A 16,300-nucleotide genomic window follows, 5' to 3' on the forward strand; every position below is an offset into this window, starting at 1 on the left:
GTCTATTCACCAGGGCAGCAACAATTTGATTTAAATGAAAAAATCCAGTAAAGCAGAATAACAAAGCAAAATTACTTCTGCCTAATCAATGTAAGCCTCTCAATAGTAAACAGATAAATTAAATTTGAAAATTGTTAGCATAAACAATTTTTGCAAAGTAATATTGGCATATATTTAATACGTAAGCTGGCATTTTTGCAGTACCAAACTGCGGTAACACTGTATTGCGAATAAACAAGTTTTAAATATCATAATTCGAAATGTGGATATCGGAGAGTCTACGGGTCTCCTTGACGCCATTACAAAAAGTTCCTGTAAATATTAAGTATGGCTTTATGGGCACCAAATTTGGAAGGATATTGCTAGGTCTGACACCAATTGAAAAGGCCGGCAAAACCTACGACGCAATTTGCCTTTTGTATTTCGTGCAGAAGGACGATAGCAAGAGCCTGGAGGAAGTGCGCCGACGTTGGCCCAAGGTGGAGCTTGTTCCGGATGAAGTGGCCATACAAAAGCGCAGTAAAGGGCTGTTTAACGAAAACGTAAACACTGCTGTCATCGATGTAGCAGTTCTGGGCACAGATCTACAGTTGGCTGTGTGGGGTGAATTGGTCAAGATGAAAGCCGGCAGCACATGCACTTACACAGAGCTTGCCGTGCTAGCGGGCCGTCCCAAGGCTGTGCGGGCCGTGGCCAGTGCTGTGGCAAAGAACGAGATATCGATTTTAATACCCTGCCATCGGATTGTCTCCAAAAGCGGCGCGGTAAAATATGGATGGGGCGCAGATCTGAAAAGTGTCTTATTGGAACATGAAGCAAATACACCATAAATCGATCGGTTATCGGTTATTCATTTGGATACATAAGTATTTAAAAAATCGTTTATTGAAATTCAGCTCTGGACTCTTTAATTTGAACCTAATGTGTTGTTCTTCTGTGTGGGGGTGTCTTATAAAAAACAAAGTACAAATGCATATCATTTTGGATAGATCAAACTGAAATGCAAAAAGGCTCGAGATTGTGCAACATCCCTGGCATCACTATGCGCGCAGATCCTACTTAAATTGTAACTACAAATATAAACGGCTTCTATTCTCGATGCAGCAGAACAAATATTGCTAGAATCGAGAGTATAGCCCACTGTGAAATGAAAGATACACAATTATTTGATAGCTCAAAGCGCGGGGAAATCGATTTTGAACTCACCTTAACTTTCGGATATTCGTTCATGAAAATTGTGATGATGCCCACATAGGGCAAGAACCCCCTTGCACGCCCCACAATATCCTTTTTGGATAGCCATAGCTGGCCTGGCGCATATAGTCCTCGATCATCCACATTGTTGTTGTCGCCCTTGGTCAGGAACTTGACAGTGCCGTCTTCCCTGTTTGATACAATTTTCAATGAATAACTTTGCACACACACTCAAGCACAATAATTGGACGCACTTTTCGTGCACTTTAATCACACGATGCACAATGGGTATGTCTCGTCCCTCTACTTTGAACACCACAATCTCGCCCACGCGGACTGGCTCCTCCTTGTAGTTGGTGAGGAACAGCAGATCACCCCGATGAAATGCCGGCTCCATACTGCCGCTCAGCACGACCACAATTGGTGATTCGCTGCCGGTGACTACCATAAGGCCTTTCCATATCATTAGCGCCGAGGAGACTATCATAGCAAAGCTAAGCACTTGATAGAGCGACTAAAAATGGTTCATTTTTTTTTAGTATTTTACTAACAGGCGGCGTCTACGGTACTTACCTGGCGTTTATTCATTCTATTAAAATCGCCCAGCATTTCATCTACTTGCAACATGCTAGCTAAGCCCATGGTTGCGATTGTGTAATTGCTCCGTTTTTAAGAACAATTTGTAAAGCTAGATGGAAGCTTATGCAAAATTGCAAAAATACAATTTGAGGCCTAGTTCCACGAAGACAAAAATATGACAGGCTGTATAGCGCCGGACAGACGAAGCGTTGGTCCGACACGTCAGTAGGGATAGCAGTGTAACTAAATCGAATAAGTACTGAAATCCTAAAACTGCAAGCAATAAATACTAGAAACGCATGTAAATACTAAGGGAGTTTCATGTTAGTTACCAGACTTTCTGTTCGATAGGTTTTTTATTGCTATCGATTCGATTACTAAACAGCGGGTAGCGGTAACACAGGCATTACAGAATCATGTTAAGCATACCAGCTTGTAAAACTTCGATTTATTTCACGATATTTTGAAATATATATATATATATATATATATCGGTGCCGGTGTGCAAGCGTTGTTCACATATTATACAAAGTAGAACATAAGAAAATAAAATCTAGAATGGGTGATAAACTGTTAGACACTACACAAATTATAAATGGCTTGGCTGTGATGATATCATTTTTCGTCGGTTACAAATATGCCCTAAAACGTGGGGAAGCGTGCGCAAAAATTGACGACACTCCATCAACAGAGACGCAGGAGGGAGGCGCAGCTGCTGCAATAGCTGACAAGGTGCGTGAACGGGAAGACAACTCGCTTAACGCTCTCTGACATAAGGCGAACTTTATTTACAGACTTATGGCGGCTTTAATGACAACTATAAAATGGTACTGGTCGTGCGCAACGACCTAAAGATGGGCAAGGGAAAGATAGCCTCCCAGTGCTCCCATGGAGCCGTTGGAGCATACCAAAGGGCTACGACCCGTACGCCACGCCTGCTGCGTGCCTGGGAAAACTGTGGTTGTGCCAAGATTGCAGTTCGCGTCGAGAGCGAAGCCGAACTGATGGCCATCAAGCGGGCCGCGGAGCAGAGGCAACTCAACACATGCCTCATACGCGATGCTGGACGCACACAAATCGAGCCCAATTCAAAGACTGTGCTGGCCGTTGGTCCCGCTGCGGCAATTGACATCGATCGGGTGACCGGCCATTTGAAGCTTTTGTAATTCAATGCCCAATGCTTTGCAAGCTGCCTTTGCGAGTGCAGACAGAAACATATGAAACCCCAATTCTCGGAAAGCAATATAGGAGTATGTGGTGTGCGCAACCACAACGACGACTGTGACATGCAAGTTAATTTAGGATCCATACCTTTATTGCGTTTATCTGTAAACTGAGCTATTACATATTAAATTCTTTATGAAGCTTTTTTAATTGAGCTCAAGCCTCTCTTTTCGTTTAATTCTGTTGACTCTTCTTGCCCTCGCCACAATCCTCTATTGCCTCCTTTGGCACCTCCATCCACTTTTCGGGTATTACCTTGAACAATTCATCCTTCACATCGCCTTGTATGACAATCTCATTGTCGCCGGTCACCGAGGAGCCGCAGGCAAATTTACTGCCAAAAAACTTGGCCGCGGCTCGTAAATCGATCTTGAATGCGCCCAGGCCGGCCACAATGGTTACCCGTTTGTTCTTGCCACGCATCGTGCACGAAAGTCGAATGCGCTTAGGTGCATCATCATCGCTGTTGTCCTTCTTGATGCGCAGCATTCCTTTCCCGCCGCGCTTCTGGCGCTTCTTTTCGGCATCCACACCAGAAGCAGCATCATCTTCGGCCTCTCTCAGCTGCAGTTTCTCATAGTCTTCGGGATAATTCTTTGCCAGCCACTCCTTGCATTTGTCATACTCGGAATAAAACTCACAATACTCGATGGGCATGGAACAGTGCCCACAATACTTGACCGCAATGGGATATGTGACCTCCACTAAACCAAGGCACTCGCCTATATTGTTTTTATTCATGGCAAGCTCCTTTAAAGCATTCATTGTAATTTAAAACCAAAATGAATATTTTATTTTAGAAATTGATATTATACACGTAACTTGCTTTGAGTAACTTTTGCTCTAATTTCCAGTTGGTAGCAAAAATATAATACCGCCGTATGATTGTAAAAATATTTCAACTTTATGTAACCCATTTTGCAAAGCAATCCAATTACTTTAGATTTACTCCAGTTGAATGTAAAGACAACATTTATCGATATTATCAAAACTTTATGCACATATATCCACATACATATGTACATATGTATATTACCATTACATGATTCAACAAAAGTTGGCTTTATATATACAAAATTAAACGCCGAAAGATACATTTATTCGGTTTAGAAAAACAGGCAATCAGTTTTGGAAATTACTATTTTCGTATTAAATAAATACAAAAAATAGAATTGTAAAATGTATAATTCAAGAATAATCAATTATTTCTAAGATATATGACCTTTACATTGAGGTTCGCAATTAATCTTCATTCAAAAATAGAAATATTAAAGAACTATTTGACTTTTAATTGAATATTATAATTATAATCTATAAAGATGATTTTACTAAACACTTTTTACTTCAGTTATTCCAAATGTTTTGGGTGCACTCGTTTAACAGCATTTGTAAATCTAAAATTAATCTTGTTTGTTGAAAATATAAATTGTTAAGCCTTGCTCAGACAAGAGACAAGAGACACCAATTGTCGTAGACAATCAAGTTTGAAAAAATCATCAATATTGCAGTCAATGTTAATAAAATTAAATCCATTTGAATCTAAAAAGTCAACCAGTCGTAATCATTTTCGCCTTGTGACGGCGGCTGCTCCGTCTGCTGTTGCATATTTGGTTGTTGGGCGTGCAGCTGCTCGAGTTCCTGAGCGGGCTGGAAGTCCGACTGCTGCGGCTGATAGTCAACAGGCTGCACTGGCTCATTGGATGCATCCAGTAGATATATTTGCGATGGTTCCGAAGATTGTTGATGTTGTTGGGCAGCCAGTTCGGCATCATCGAATACCTCTTTCTTAATGCGCACACCGCCATTATCCTCATCGTCACTATCCGATATATCCAGATCCTCATCGATGCCCATGCCATTGTCATTACTCGTGGAGGGCATATCTTCTTCCTGTGCAGACATGTTGGCGGCTGCAGCACTGGTGCTGGCCTCGGGCGGATTATACTGTCCACTGTCGTCCTGAACCTGGGACATGAAGTCGGAGAAGGCACCCTGTGCATTGTAGGTTTCGCCGAAGCTTTGGCGCGGCTTGTGCATGGCCAGGAAGTCCGAGGGATCATAGTTGGGATCTACATCCATAGATTCATCTGAAAAATCGAAAAAAAAAAACAATTAACTACGGTTATAGACGGGTTTCAGGAAGGTTATTCGAAATATCAAGCCGTGCGCTTTAACTATGACTATATTAAAAAAGAACATTGAATTGGGCAAGAGAATTTGTGGGTAATATGAACCTTGCTGCTGTTGAGCGTAGTAGCCAATGCCACTCAACTGCACCATAGCTTCAGCCGCTTGCTGGCTGTCATCCTCGCCGCATTGCTCCTCTATTATTAAACCAAAAGTAAATACGTGAATGTAGAAACAGAATCGAAGCACACAGATGAAAACATTTAGATTGAAGATTTAAAGTTACGTAAAATTACATTACAAATAGATAATCGTATATATTCAAAGATTAGAAAAACACGCAAAAAACAACACACAAGACTGTGCACACCTGAGCATCGTTGCCCAAATAACCCACCTGCCATCTGCTGTGCCTCAATGTCGACCTCTGTCTTGATGTTCTTGGGATCAATATAGTCCATGGTATCGCTGGGCGCATGCATGCGCTCGCCCTGATCCAATATGTGGGCTGCATTATTCTCATCTTCGGACACCTCCTGAAAGTCCTCCTCATCATCTTCATCATCGTCTGTCGAGCATTGCAAATCTAACATTTCGGTTACGAGAAATGAGAAGTAAGAGCATTAATATTGGAATGCTTTCAAATGATATTTAACCAAAAAACTGAAAGAAACTTGAATGCAAAATAATTAAATTAAAAATTAAATTAATCAAATTGTATTAAATATTTTTAAGAGCGTATGCATTTTTTGAAACAAAAAATGTTTTGTAAAAATAAAAGAAATTTATTGAATTGAATAAGAATTCAAAATGTTTTTCGGGAGTGCCGAATTCCCTAAGAAAAGTTTTGCCAACATTTTGGGGAATTATTAATGCTGATTTTTCAATAAATAAATCATTTACTTTTACAAATTGATCAAATTTAGATATCGAATCAATCTAGAGAAGCATGACTAATAAAAATTAATTTTTCAAAAGAAAATAATCAAAATTTTACGACAAGCTCTACAGATGTGTAAATACCTCAAAAAATATTTAATTTAAGAATTGTTAATAAAAAAAAGTGTGCTGCAAGGCAAAAATTAAATCAAATACAAAAACTAAAAAAAAAATTCAAAATTAAAACTCATAAATATTTGATAATAATTTGTAAGAATTCTAAAAACCTTATTATGTAAATTCAAATTTGATAAATTTATTATATTTCTTTAAATAATTATTGAATAAGCCAAATCCAAACCAATGCAAAATTTAGTATGAAAGCTTTAGTAGGATACGTGTGAATGCTTTGAATGTGTGTAAAAAGTTGTTGAAAAAAACATGTTTTAAGTTAATAATAATCATAAAACGATTGTGTGTGCGTATGTGTGTGTGTGTGTGTGTGTGTATGTGATTGTGCGTGTGTATTTGTGTGTGTGCGCGCGGTTTTTAGCTGTGGTCCGCTTAGTTTCTTAAACTCCGTATAAGTCTTACCTTCGTCCAGAAAGTAAGCTTGCGTCTGACTCATATTAGAGCCAAGGCTGTCCTTTCGGGGACGGCCCCGACCACGTTTAACCATATTTGGGTTTTTGACTAGAAAATAAAAGTTTTGCATTTGCGTTTTGCAAGTTTTGTATTTGTATAGGGTATAAACGAGTAATTAGAAAACATTTAAATCTGCTTGCAGTTATGAAAATAGAATTTCTTGTATTTAGCTTTTGTTGCTTTGAATTGAACAAACAAAAATGTTGACAATCAAATAATCACGAGCAAGTAATTGCATTATCGTTAAACAGCGAGCACATATACATTGATTTAAAGCAATTTGCAGTTTCTGGTTTTCTCTTTAACGGGTTACAGTCGAGTGAAGGACGTGTATTTTACCTAAAATATTGCTATTATATCGCTGCACACAAGAAAATATGGGTTCGGGGGAGCTGACATTGATGAGTGAATTTATGTACGCCTTTATCCAACAACTTGTATAAGCTTATATGCAATTGAATCTAAAAGTAAACTGAATACCAGCATCTAACAAAAATTAACTATAAATCCTAATCTAAAGACGTGAATGGCTGTATTTGGCTGAGAATTCTAGGCAATAAATCTAGAGCCCAGCGGCGGTTCAAAAATAAGTGTTCGAATAAACGAGTCACCAAAGCCAAAGATACTCATTCAAACGAGGCTCGATCAACTCGAGTAAGCAACGTGTTCGAATAAACGAGTCACCAAAGCCAAAGATACTCATTCAAACACTGTTTGATAAGATCGAGTAAGCAACATGTCCGAATCGGCGACTACTAGAGTCAAATATATTCATTCAAACGAAGTTCGACCAGCTTGAGTAGCAACATGTTCGAGCTACCCGGCAATGCAATCGTCGTAGCCAAGGCGCCACAATTTATTTTTTTGCCAATTCGAAATTATACAAAAAAACCAGTAGCTCGCACACAATTTAAACAGTCGATTTTGGAGTGAGCTCGAACTAATTTTCTTTACTACTATCCATCTACAGGAATATGGTTTTTCATGTGTATGGGACTAATATATTTATATATATATAGTATTACTACATATATAACAGCACGAACATTAACTATATATATATAACATATTGTATATGAACAATGAACAACTAAAATGTCTAGATTGTATTGTAACATGTGAAACAAAAGCATTTAAGATATTTTTACTTTTTATAGTCTCTGTTTTGTATTTTTTTGTAAACTAAATAACTAGATACTAATTAAACAGATATAATTTTAATAGTTGTCTGTTGCTTTGTATTTTTGGATTAGTAAAAGTTTTTAATTTGAACAAACGCTGTAGACCATAACCGGAGGATCATGTGTATGTATAAGCACATACATATATATATATATATATATATATGTATGTACGTATATATGATGCAAGGAGCATATAGAAGAAGCATAAGCATTACCAAAAGTAAACAAGACCAAGGAGTATGTACGTGTGTATGTATGTATATATGAATTGATGCATGTGTACAATGCAAGACCAATTCCTGAGTAGGCCTTTTGATCGTATTAGTTCAATATGATATCGTATTAGTTTATTATGATATAGCACAAAGCATTCGCTGGACATACCCTCTTCCACGGGATCGCGTTGCTTGCGCGGACGACCACGACCGCGTTTCACCTCGCTACCTGCTGGCATCGTTGGCCTACGCATTGGCGTCGTTCCATGGGACAGATTGTTGTCCGCGCCCATGCTGCGATGTATCGAATTGGGTGTAATCAGACCCAGTCCGCCGTGGCCCTCCACGTCAATGTAGTCATCGCCGGGCGAGCTGGCGCGACTGCGACTCAAATCGTAATCATCATTGCCCCAGGCCTCTTCAAATTCAGGCGCATTTGCCCTGGCCCGCTCCTGTGTCTTCATGATGTTCTCCTCCAGCTGAGCGCAGTGCTCGGCAAACTTAATGAGAGTGTGTTTAAATAGTTGAATAGCAAATCCTTTGTTTGAGTTGTCAAAGTACTTACCTCCTCCAGCTGTGAGTGGGCATACTCAACCATCTTCTTGGCAAACTTGGTGTACTGCGCCTCGCTGCCATTGTACTGCTCGCAGTTGGTAGCAATGAGCTCTATATCGGCCAGATAATCGGCGCGACTGTGATAAGTGTGATCTGCAAAATACATTAATTTACTAATTGGGCTCGGAATAATATGGAGTGCTAATGATTTGACAGCCAGAAAACAGTCTTTTAGCCTGTGCAATAAAATCATAAGATCTCTACCAAAACTCAATTGATATTCGATGTATGGAAGATATATGAAAGATAAGATAATATCGCTGTCTCACGTGCCAAATCAATAAAAATGTTGCCAAAGACAAAAAGAAATTGAACTAAATTTCAAATGATTCTTCTTAGGAGAGCTTGAATAGTACACTAGTCCGAAGGTTCACTTCTGACAGATAGTTTCTGTGATAGCCACTCGATATGATAATCCTATATCAAACAAATGTTCCAAAGGTATTTAAATGATGAGGCCTGTAAATAGCATGCTTGATCAAGATTAAAAACAATCAAGAGTGCTCTAACCCAGCGCTGAGCTGGTATTACAAATGGTATACCTCCACCCACATCCCATAATTTAAGTCTCCAGCTCTCATGGTTACCGAGAGCTAGGCGTTCATATAGACAAACAGACAGACAAACCAGACATGGCTCAATCGAATCGACTGTTGATGCTGATCAAGAATACTTTATGGGGTGGGAGATGTACTCTTCAGCCTGTGACATTCATTTGATTAATAACAGTCATGTATAAGTAGAACCTCTGCCAAATTAAGAGACTATTTTGCATGCAAACAAACAGAAATGGTTATATTAATTTGTCTGTTAGTGCTGGTAAAGCCTATATATAACATATGTCATCTTTATATCCCCTGCAATAATATAATATACTATAATACAGGACCTGCTTGCACAACTTACTCTCAATGTTCTTGCCGATAGTTTCCAAATCCATTGGCTTCTTGATAACAGTGTAGTAATCCTTGATTGCCTTCTTGTTAACCGGCTTGTGGAAGGGCCAGCTCTCGGATTGTGTTTTAACCTGCGTGTGCAGCTTGTCAAAGATGAATGACAGTGCCACCTGATCATCATCATCCAGCAGCGGATTGATGGCCTTCTCGAGGCGCATCAATTTGTCTTCACGTTCCGACAGCAGCTCAAAGCAGCTGTTAAACATCCGCTGAGCGGCCACCGTGTAGGCGCTCTGGGAGCCATTGTATATCAGCGAGTTGTCCACGATTTGCTTTAGATCCTCGAGGAACACCTCGCGGCTAGTGTAGCGACGCTGGCGAATATACTCGCGCATTGTCTGCAGATCCATGGGCTTGGTAACCACACGATAATAATCTGGCACGCGTTTAGCATTAACTGGAAATAGAAACGGCGAAACATCTGGCATGGAGCGCAGCTCGTTCAGTATATGCTCCAATATGGAGGAGAGCACCACAACTGGATCGGTGCGCCGGCGATTGGCAGTTTTGTTGTGACGCTGCAAATAGTCGCAGTGCACATCGTTGGCCATGCGACGCTTCTTCTTGCCCATGGCATCCCTGGGCACCTTGAGCGTGAGGCCGCCACGGCGCTTGAAATCGTCCTGGACTTGGCTGTGACGTTTGAGCACCTTGCTGCTTAGTGTAACCTTGGTGCCATCGACATTGACCAGATCATCGTCATCCATATTCATTTCCTTCTCGCTGTGCTCGTCCATATCATCGGCCAACGAGGGATTCGACTGCGACAGACTGCTCTGCATGCCCGTGTACAGCGGACACGCCTTGTTGGTGCGCATGTGACCCACCTGGCCGCAGGCGCCGCACTTGAGCTTCAGGTCCGGCTTCAGCTTGAACTTCTTGCGCGACGGACTGACCTCCTTGTGGCTATTATCACGCTCCTTATGCGCATGCCCGCCCGAGCTCTTGGGATCGCCCAGTGAAGTGGGCATGCCGCCTGGCTGTAGCTTCTGATTCTGAGCCAGCTGCGCTAGACGCTCGCGCTCCTGGTTGCGCTTGATGCGACGCAATTGCTCCTGTATGCGCCGCTTCTCTCGCTTCATCTCCTCCTTTTGCTGCTCATCCAGTGTGGCAAACTGTTTGATGAACTGCTCATCTTTAGTAGTGCGTATCTTTATATACGCATCGATCACCGCCTGGCGACGCACCGTCTCCACTCGCGTGTACTCCTTGCCGTCGTTGCCCTTGAAGGTGCGCGTTATACGTAGTATTCGGCCCTGGTTATTGTTGGCCATTGGCTGTTGTGAGGCATCATCTTTGGACTTGGCCGCCTTGCTGCCACTATCTCCCTGTTCTTCTTCCAGCTGGCGCAGCAATTCCTGACGCTCCTGCTCCTCACGTTCCAAAGACAGCTGTGTGGATGTCTTCTTATTGGCCAACATATTCTCGAGATTCTTTCCCAGCTCCTCCAGGTCAGACTCCTCGGAGGCCGAAGACTCGTCCTCATCGGTGGACAGAACCTCAGAGCTGGCGAGCACACGATTCTGTAGATCAAAGATGCGCTGACACTCCTCCTTGTAGCGCTCCTGATGCTCGGCTATAGAGAAGCGGTTGCCACGCGAAAATTTATCCATTCCCTCCTCGCCGGCCTTGGCCTTCTCGGTGGATAAGGTGCGCACCACATCGATGACCTCCCAGCGAGTAAGCTTTTTGATCTCTTCCTCGGGCACTTTGAACTTTCGCAGCAGCTCCTTGGCCCGCTGCAGCGGCAGGCGACGCAAATCGGCATCGGTGCCGGTCACCGAACGCTTCGGCTGCGATTCCTGCTCCTCTTTTGTTTGCTGTTGGAATATAGCCATATATAAAAGCCTTCAATTGCATATAATACCAATTTCATACCGTGGGCTTGTTGGGCACTCGCACATAAGAGAAGCCTTCGCCGCATCCAGTGGGATCCGCTGGTCCGCTTAGCTGCAGCAGGCACTTGCCGCGCATGGCCTGTATATAGGCGCGTGTAGTATTCCAAGGCGCCACCTTGACCTCATCATCGAGCAGCTGCGCCTCCTCGTCATCATCCTCCTGCGGCGCAAACAGCGATTTCTCACCATAGCCCGCATCCTGTGACATAGTTATAAGATATTCCATTAAAACTCAATGAAACGTCAGTGGACCCAGCTCACCTTCAGGCGCTGCTCGGCCGCAATCATGCTAAAGTAGGCACAGCACTGCTCCGGCGACACCATGGCTCGAATTTCCTCCTCAGAGGGCAGTCGAAACTCTGGTTTGATGACCCACCAATTGGAGTCCATGCCCGTGCGCTTGAAATCTGCACATTGCTTCAGCCGCTTGCGTATGCTGCTCTCCGAGTGAGCCGGAAAGGCGCGCTTCACATCATCCATGCGTATGCGACGCGGATTGTCGCGACTCTTCCAGAACAGGCGATAGATAAATACCTGGGAGGTTACATTAATTAAATAGAATTTTAACAAATCTTTAATCCTTGCTCTAGCAAACCTGCAAGAAGTCTCGCGTAAAATTGTTGGCACGCTTCGAGTTGGGTCCCGGCACCTCGTACAGTGGACACTCCTGACCAACAGTAAAGACGGCATTCACAACACGAATCCAATAGCTATTGCGCGTGCGTATAATCAAGAAATCAGTGGGCGACATTTTGTGCGGATAGATGGGCGCGCGGTACATATTATTCTCGAGTGCTTGGATGCACTGACCCGGATGGAGTATGCCCAAAAATGGACTGGTATGGGCAAAGGCCACTTCACCATAAACGTAATCCTGCGGACCACTATCCTTTTCGGCCTTGCGCTTGTAGTAGTTTTTGATTTTGGAGCACATGCCCACTTGATTCATAAGCGGCGGATGCTCCTCGCAAAACTCGGCCAGTACAATATCACCATCCTTGCCGCTCAGATCTTCGGGATTGCGCATGAAGAAGACGTCGCCGCCACCAGAAGCAATGCGTTCTACCTCGCGTTGTTTGGCCTTCTTAACAATGTGCTTGAGCAGCGGATAGACCGGATGCGGCATGATCTGTGCGAGGGGTCCGTGCGAGAATTTCTTAAGCGGCGGACGATGGAAGGCGCGCAGCTTCATCGGACCCATGTGCGTGGGCACAAATGGAGCGCGCAGCTCCACAACTGGCGTCGAGTGCTGTATGAGATTCCCACCGCCCACTTTAAGGCGAAGTGTGGGCTCAGTTTTGGGTGTGTAGTAACTGCAAAGAACAATTGATAATATGATAAACAGTGCACACGGACACTATTAACTGGCTGTTCCTTACGAATCATTGGATATGTTGAAGGGATCGCGATCTGGGCTCTTTGGCGGGGGTGGGGGCGTGTCCTCGGCAAGCACATTGATGACGCCCGCCTTGCCAAGCAAAATCTTTGATTTCTTGACGTGCGGATGCGGTATCTTAATCTTGGGCGGTGGTCCAGTGTTCTTGTTTATCTTGGACGGATCAATATCATCGGGAATGCCAAGTATAATGTTCTCATCATTGGGATCCAGAGTCAACACTTTGGGCTTGGGGACCTTGTTCATCTGCTGGGCATCCCAAATCACCTCATCCTCCCACTTGTGGTAGATGAGCTCCTCATTCTCCACGGGAAACAGACTGTACCAGGTGTCGTCTTGAGCCTCCACCTGTTTGTTCTGCGCAGCACTGTGAATAGAAAATATAAACGATCAACCAATTGCAACCAATTACAAAATGCACAAGTGCAACCCACCTCTGAAGCGCTTTTTTAGTTGATCCACCAGAGTTCTGTTTGCCGCTGTTGCCGCCACTGTTGCTGCCGCTGTTGCCCACTGGCAGAGCAGACTTGCCCGGCTGACTGAAGGCGCCTGCTGTGCGGGAGCCGCTCGAGGGAAGCCAGCCAGCGGCATTGGTCTTTGAGTTAAGTTTCTGCAGCACCTTGGCCTTAATATCGTTGCCATCCCAGACGACATCGTCCTCCCAGTGCAATTGGGAGACCATGAGAAAGGCATCATCTGCAATGCTTTGATCCTGGGCGACATCGGTAGCCGCACTGGCTGCTGAGCGATCGCTGTTGAGCTTGGACAGCGCCGAAGATGTCTTATCCTGCTTGGTCTTGAAGCCGTAGTTGAAGCCCTCACCCGAGTCAGGCACCTCCAGCATATCGTACCAGATCTGTGCGGGTCCATAGCGCCAGTCAGCCACCTTGGGCTTCTGATCGCTGTTCTCGCCATTGTCCGGCCCCTCTTGACGCACATCCACGCTGTTCAGATCGCTGAGCAACTTGTCCTCATCATCGGACATGCACTGTGCCGGCGATGGCTCTGGTCCAAAGTGTATGCCAAAACCGCGTCTGCGTGGCTCCTCCGTATCGCTGGGCGAGTCCGAGCCGCCTGTATTGGTTGTCTTTTGATCGCGCGATTGATTGCGCTTGCGGCGACGCTTTCGCACATGTCGCCAGATCTGAGGCAAGCTGGTCGGCTTGCCCGGCCCGAATAGGCGTGAAAAGCGTAGCACCTTCTGTGGCCGGAAGTCGGGAAACAGCTCGCAGACGTCGACATTTTGGTATTTGGATGGCAATATGTCCGCTAACGGAGTGTCCAGACGGCGATCTGCCTCGGCTATTCAGAATTAAATATTTTACATTTAATTACATGCGATTATATGTTAATTATACTATATCTACTATATCTACTATATATACATGACTGATTGTGGACAGAAATTTGTTTGCTTAGGGAAATTTCTCCCGTAACTGTGGAAAATTAGTTGCTTGACACTTCATTGGTCTTCATTCGATTGACTTCAAACTCATATTATAGATCTTCGTGAAAATTCATTGGAGACGTGTTTCACACTTTTCGGAACATCCACCCCCATGAATGGAAAATGCGGGTGAAAGATAAATTTTCATCCGATGGGCTTCAAACTTATTTCCAAAGCTTTATACACAAAAAATGAATAAATATGTGTTTCACCACCCACAAAGATCAAATAATCTACGGAAAACGATTCATTTTGTTTTTCATCCGATCAAAGCTCTACACGAATCATTAATAATTACTTATGAACTGACTTTTGATTTTCTTAAAAATATATTGCCTGGGCAAAGCTGGTATTACCTTTGGCCTCACTAGACTTCTCGTCGGTGGAGCTAGATCCATCAGCAGAGCCTGGTTTAGTGGGTGACTCCTCGTTGCCCGAGGACGGTGCACTGGCACTGCGCATAGGCGCACTCGGCGGCGGCATTAGCTCCTTATCATCTTTGTCTGTAAGCGATTACAACTACTAAACTGAATCTTTGATCATGCTTCTGGGCACTTACTGGACTTTGCCTCCACCTTGGTAGCTGGTATGGCATCTTCCAGATCGTCATACGTGGAGGCAGGGGTTGCCGCTTCATCTGATGGCTGTGACGGGGGCGACGGCGTGCGTGGGCAATCCTCGGATAGTTCGTTTATATCCGAATAATCAATGGCATCATCCTGGGCCTTGATTAGGCCATCCTCGTTTGTCTCGCTGTTGAGACCAGCCTTCAGGGCATCAAAAGCGCTCAGTCCGTCAGCGGACTCTGGCACAGGCTTCTCCTCAGGGTCCTCATCCGAATTGGCGCCACCATGCTGATCAATAACCTCGTTCAAAAGTGAATTGAGTCCCAATCTAAAATTTTCAGCACACATGTACAGTCGTAGTATATGGGTTTACATAGAGAAATCTTACTTTGACAAAGAGCTTAGATTTTCACGCAACTCAGCATCGAATACATGTCCCCTGTCATCATCATCGTCCACTAGCTTGCCCTCCGAGTCAATATTACCAAACAATATACCGGTCAGATCAATGCCCATATCATTTGCAGCGTTGCCGCCAATGGAGCCCTCATCGCTGTCGTTGTCCGATGCGGTGTCCATACTTCTTATGTGTTGTGCTTAGCTTCTACTGTATATTTCGAATTGCTTGGCTAACACATTCCACATACTTTATATGTACGTGGGCGATGCAATCATTAATATCAATTGCACCTTCACTTTTATTTTGCTTTTTATTTTTTGGTAAGAAAATTTGTGCTCTTTAATGCAATGTGGCAGTATTTAACATATGTGAAAATACTCCATTTCTGAGTCGATTACCGATAAATTGTCGATAGCCGCGGTCAAACTGTTAATAGCAGAAATGACTACATGCATTATTTAAGACTCGAACCCATGTGACCTAAATTGGTACAGAAATCCACATCCACACTGTTATATTCATCGATCATACACAACAGGTGATACAAGTTTGAGTTTAAGAAATTTACAAAATAGCCAATAACAATTAAATAATGTCGTATAATCAAGTTTGGGTTGTTAGTTGTTAGTTCTTATAAGGCAGCCAATACATTTGTTGTACTTTTTGGTTATAGCCCTTAAGGGAAATTTTAATAACACAATAGCTGATGGACTGATACAATGGTACTCATCCATCTGTAAGCAACAGATGTGTGTTAGCTTAGACGTGAACCTATCTGTCCCAAATGTCACGGGTGACATTACACCCAAACTACTGTTTTCTCCGATCAGCAATTCCCGTTGAGCTGAAGACATGAAATAATAATAGTAGCAAACATTTGTATTTTGTCACAAAATAAAAATAGAAATACAGCGCTTACCGCTGTTAAATACAATCCAATCAAGTAAATGTTATGCACGCTGTTATTATATCCCT

General features: G+C 43.3%; 5 protein-coding genes across 8 annotated transcripts; 2 read left to right on the forward strand and 3 right to left on the reverse strand.

The window, feature by feature from the left end:
- The first annotated feature begins 96 nt into the window (after nt 1–96).
- Nucleotides 97–895, forward strand: agt (O-6-alkylguanine-DNA alkyltransferase). The gene has a single exon (XM_064700451.1). It carries the CDS (start codon nt 261–263, stop codon nt 828–830), a length of 570 nt encoding a protein of 189 aa, XP_064556521.1. The 5' UTR covers nt 97–260; the 3' UTR covers nt 831–895.
- twr (signal peptidase complex catalytic subunit SEC11 homolog C twr) lies at nt 840–1,910 on the reverse strand. The gene is made up of 4 exons (XM_064700453.1): nt 1,768–1,910; nt 1,449–1,708; nt 1,207–1,384; nt 840–1,140 (listed from the first exon to the last, which is right to left on the reverse strand). Exons 1-4 carry the CDS (start codon nt 1,834–1,836, stop codon nt 1,090–1,092), a joined length of 558 nt encoding a protein of 185 aa, XP_064556523.1. The 5' UTR covers nt 1,837–1,910; the 3' UTR covers nt 840–1,089.
- A 342-nt stretch (nt 1,911–2,252) lies between these two features.
- LOC135441022 (probable peptidyl-tRNA hydrolase 2) lies at nt 2,253–3,151 on the forward strand. Its single transcript, XM_064700455.1, has 2 exons — nt 2,253–2,505; nt 2,568–3,151. The coding sequence occupies exons 1-2, from the start codon at nt 2,332–2,334 to the stop codon at nt 2,937–2,939; spliced, it is 546 nt and encodes a 181-aa protein (XP_064556525.1). The 5' UTR covers nt 2,253–2,331; the 3' UTR covers nt 2,940–3,151.
- LOC135441017 (density-regulated protein homolog) lies at nt 3,061–3,840 on the reverse strand. The gene has a single exon (XM_064700450.1). It carries the CDS (start codon nt 3,760–3,762, stop codon nt 3,172–3,174), a length of 591 nt encoding a protein of 196 aa, XP_064556520.1. The 5' UTR covers nt 3,763–3,840; the 3' UTR covers nt 3,061–3,171.
- Nucleotides 3,841–4,499: 659 nt separating this feature from the next.
- Taf1 (TATA-box binding protein associated factor 1) lies at nt 4,500–15,679 on the reverse strand. 4 transcript variants are annotated; one of them, XM_064700460.1, is made up of 15 exons: nt 15,314–15,679; nt 14,919–15,253; nt 14,716–14,862; nt 13,347–14,214; nt 12,896–13,279; nt 12,112–12,829; nt 11,778–12,050; nt 11,497–11,715; nt 9,569–11,438; nt 8,613–8,755; nt 8,217–8,547; nt 6,598–6,696; nt 5,522–5,710; nt 5,232–5,321; nt 4,500–5,084 (listed from the first exon to the last, which is right to left on the reverse strand). In XM_064700460.1, the coding sequence occupies exons 1-15, from the start codon at nt 15,502–15,504 to the stop codon at nt 4,537–4,539; spliced, it is 6,405 nt and encodes a 2,134-aa protein (XP_064556530.1). In that variant the 5' UTR covers nt 15,505–15,679; the 3' UTR covers nt 4,500–4,536. The 4 variants fall into 4 exon arrangements, with proteins under 4 accessions (XP_064556530.1, XP_064556532.1, XP_064556531.1 ...); XM_064700462.1 differs by lacking the exon at nt 6,598–6,696 and having other exon boundaries at nt 15,314–15,678; XM_064700461.1 differs by lacking the exon at nt 5,232–5,321 and having other exon boundaries at nt 15,314–15,678.
- Nucleotides 15,680–16,300: the final 621 nt, after the last annotated feature.

This window comes from Drosophila montana, unplaced genomic scaffold (assembly GCF_035044405.1).
Source record: "Drosophila montana isolate Dmon_TW-CO22-7 unplaced genomic scaffold, ASM3504440v1 contig_1761_1, whole genome shotgun sequence".
Classification (NCBI taxonomy): domain Eukaryota; kingdom Metazoa; phylum Arthropoda; class Insecta; order Diptera; family Drosophilidae; genus Drosophila; species Drosophila montana.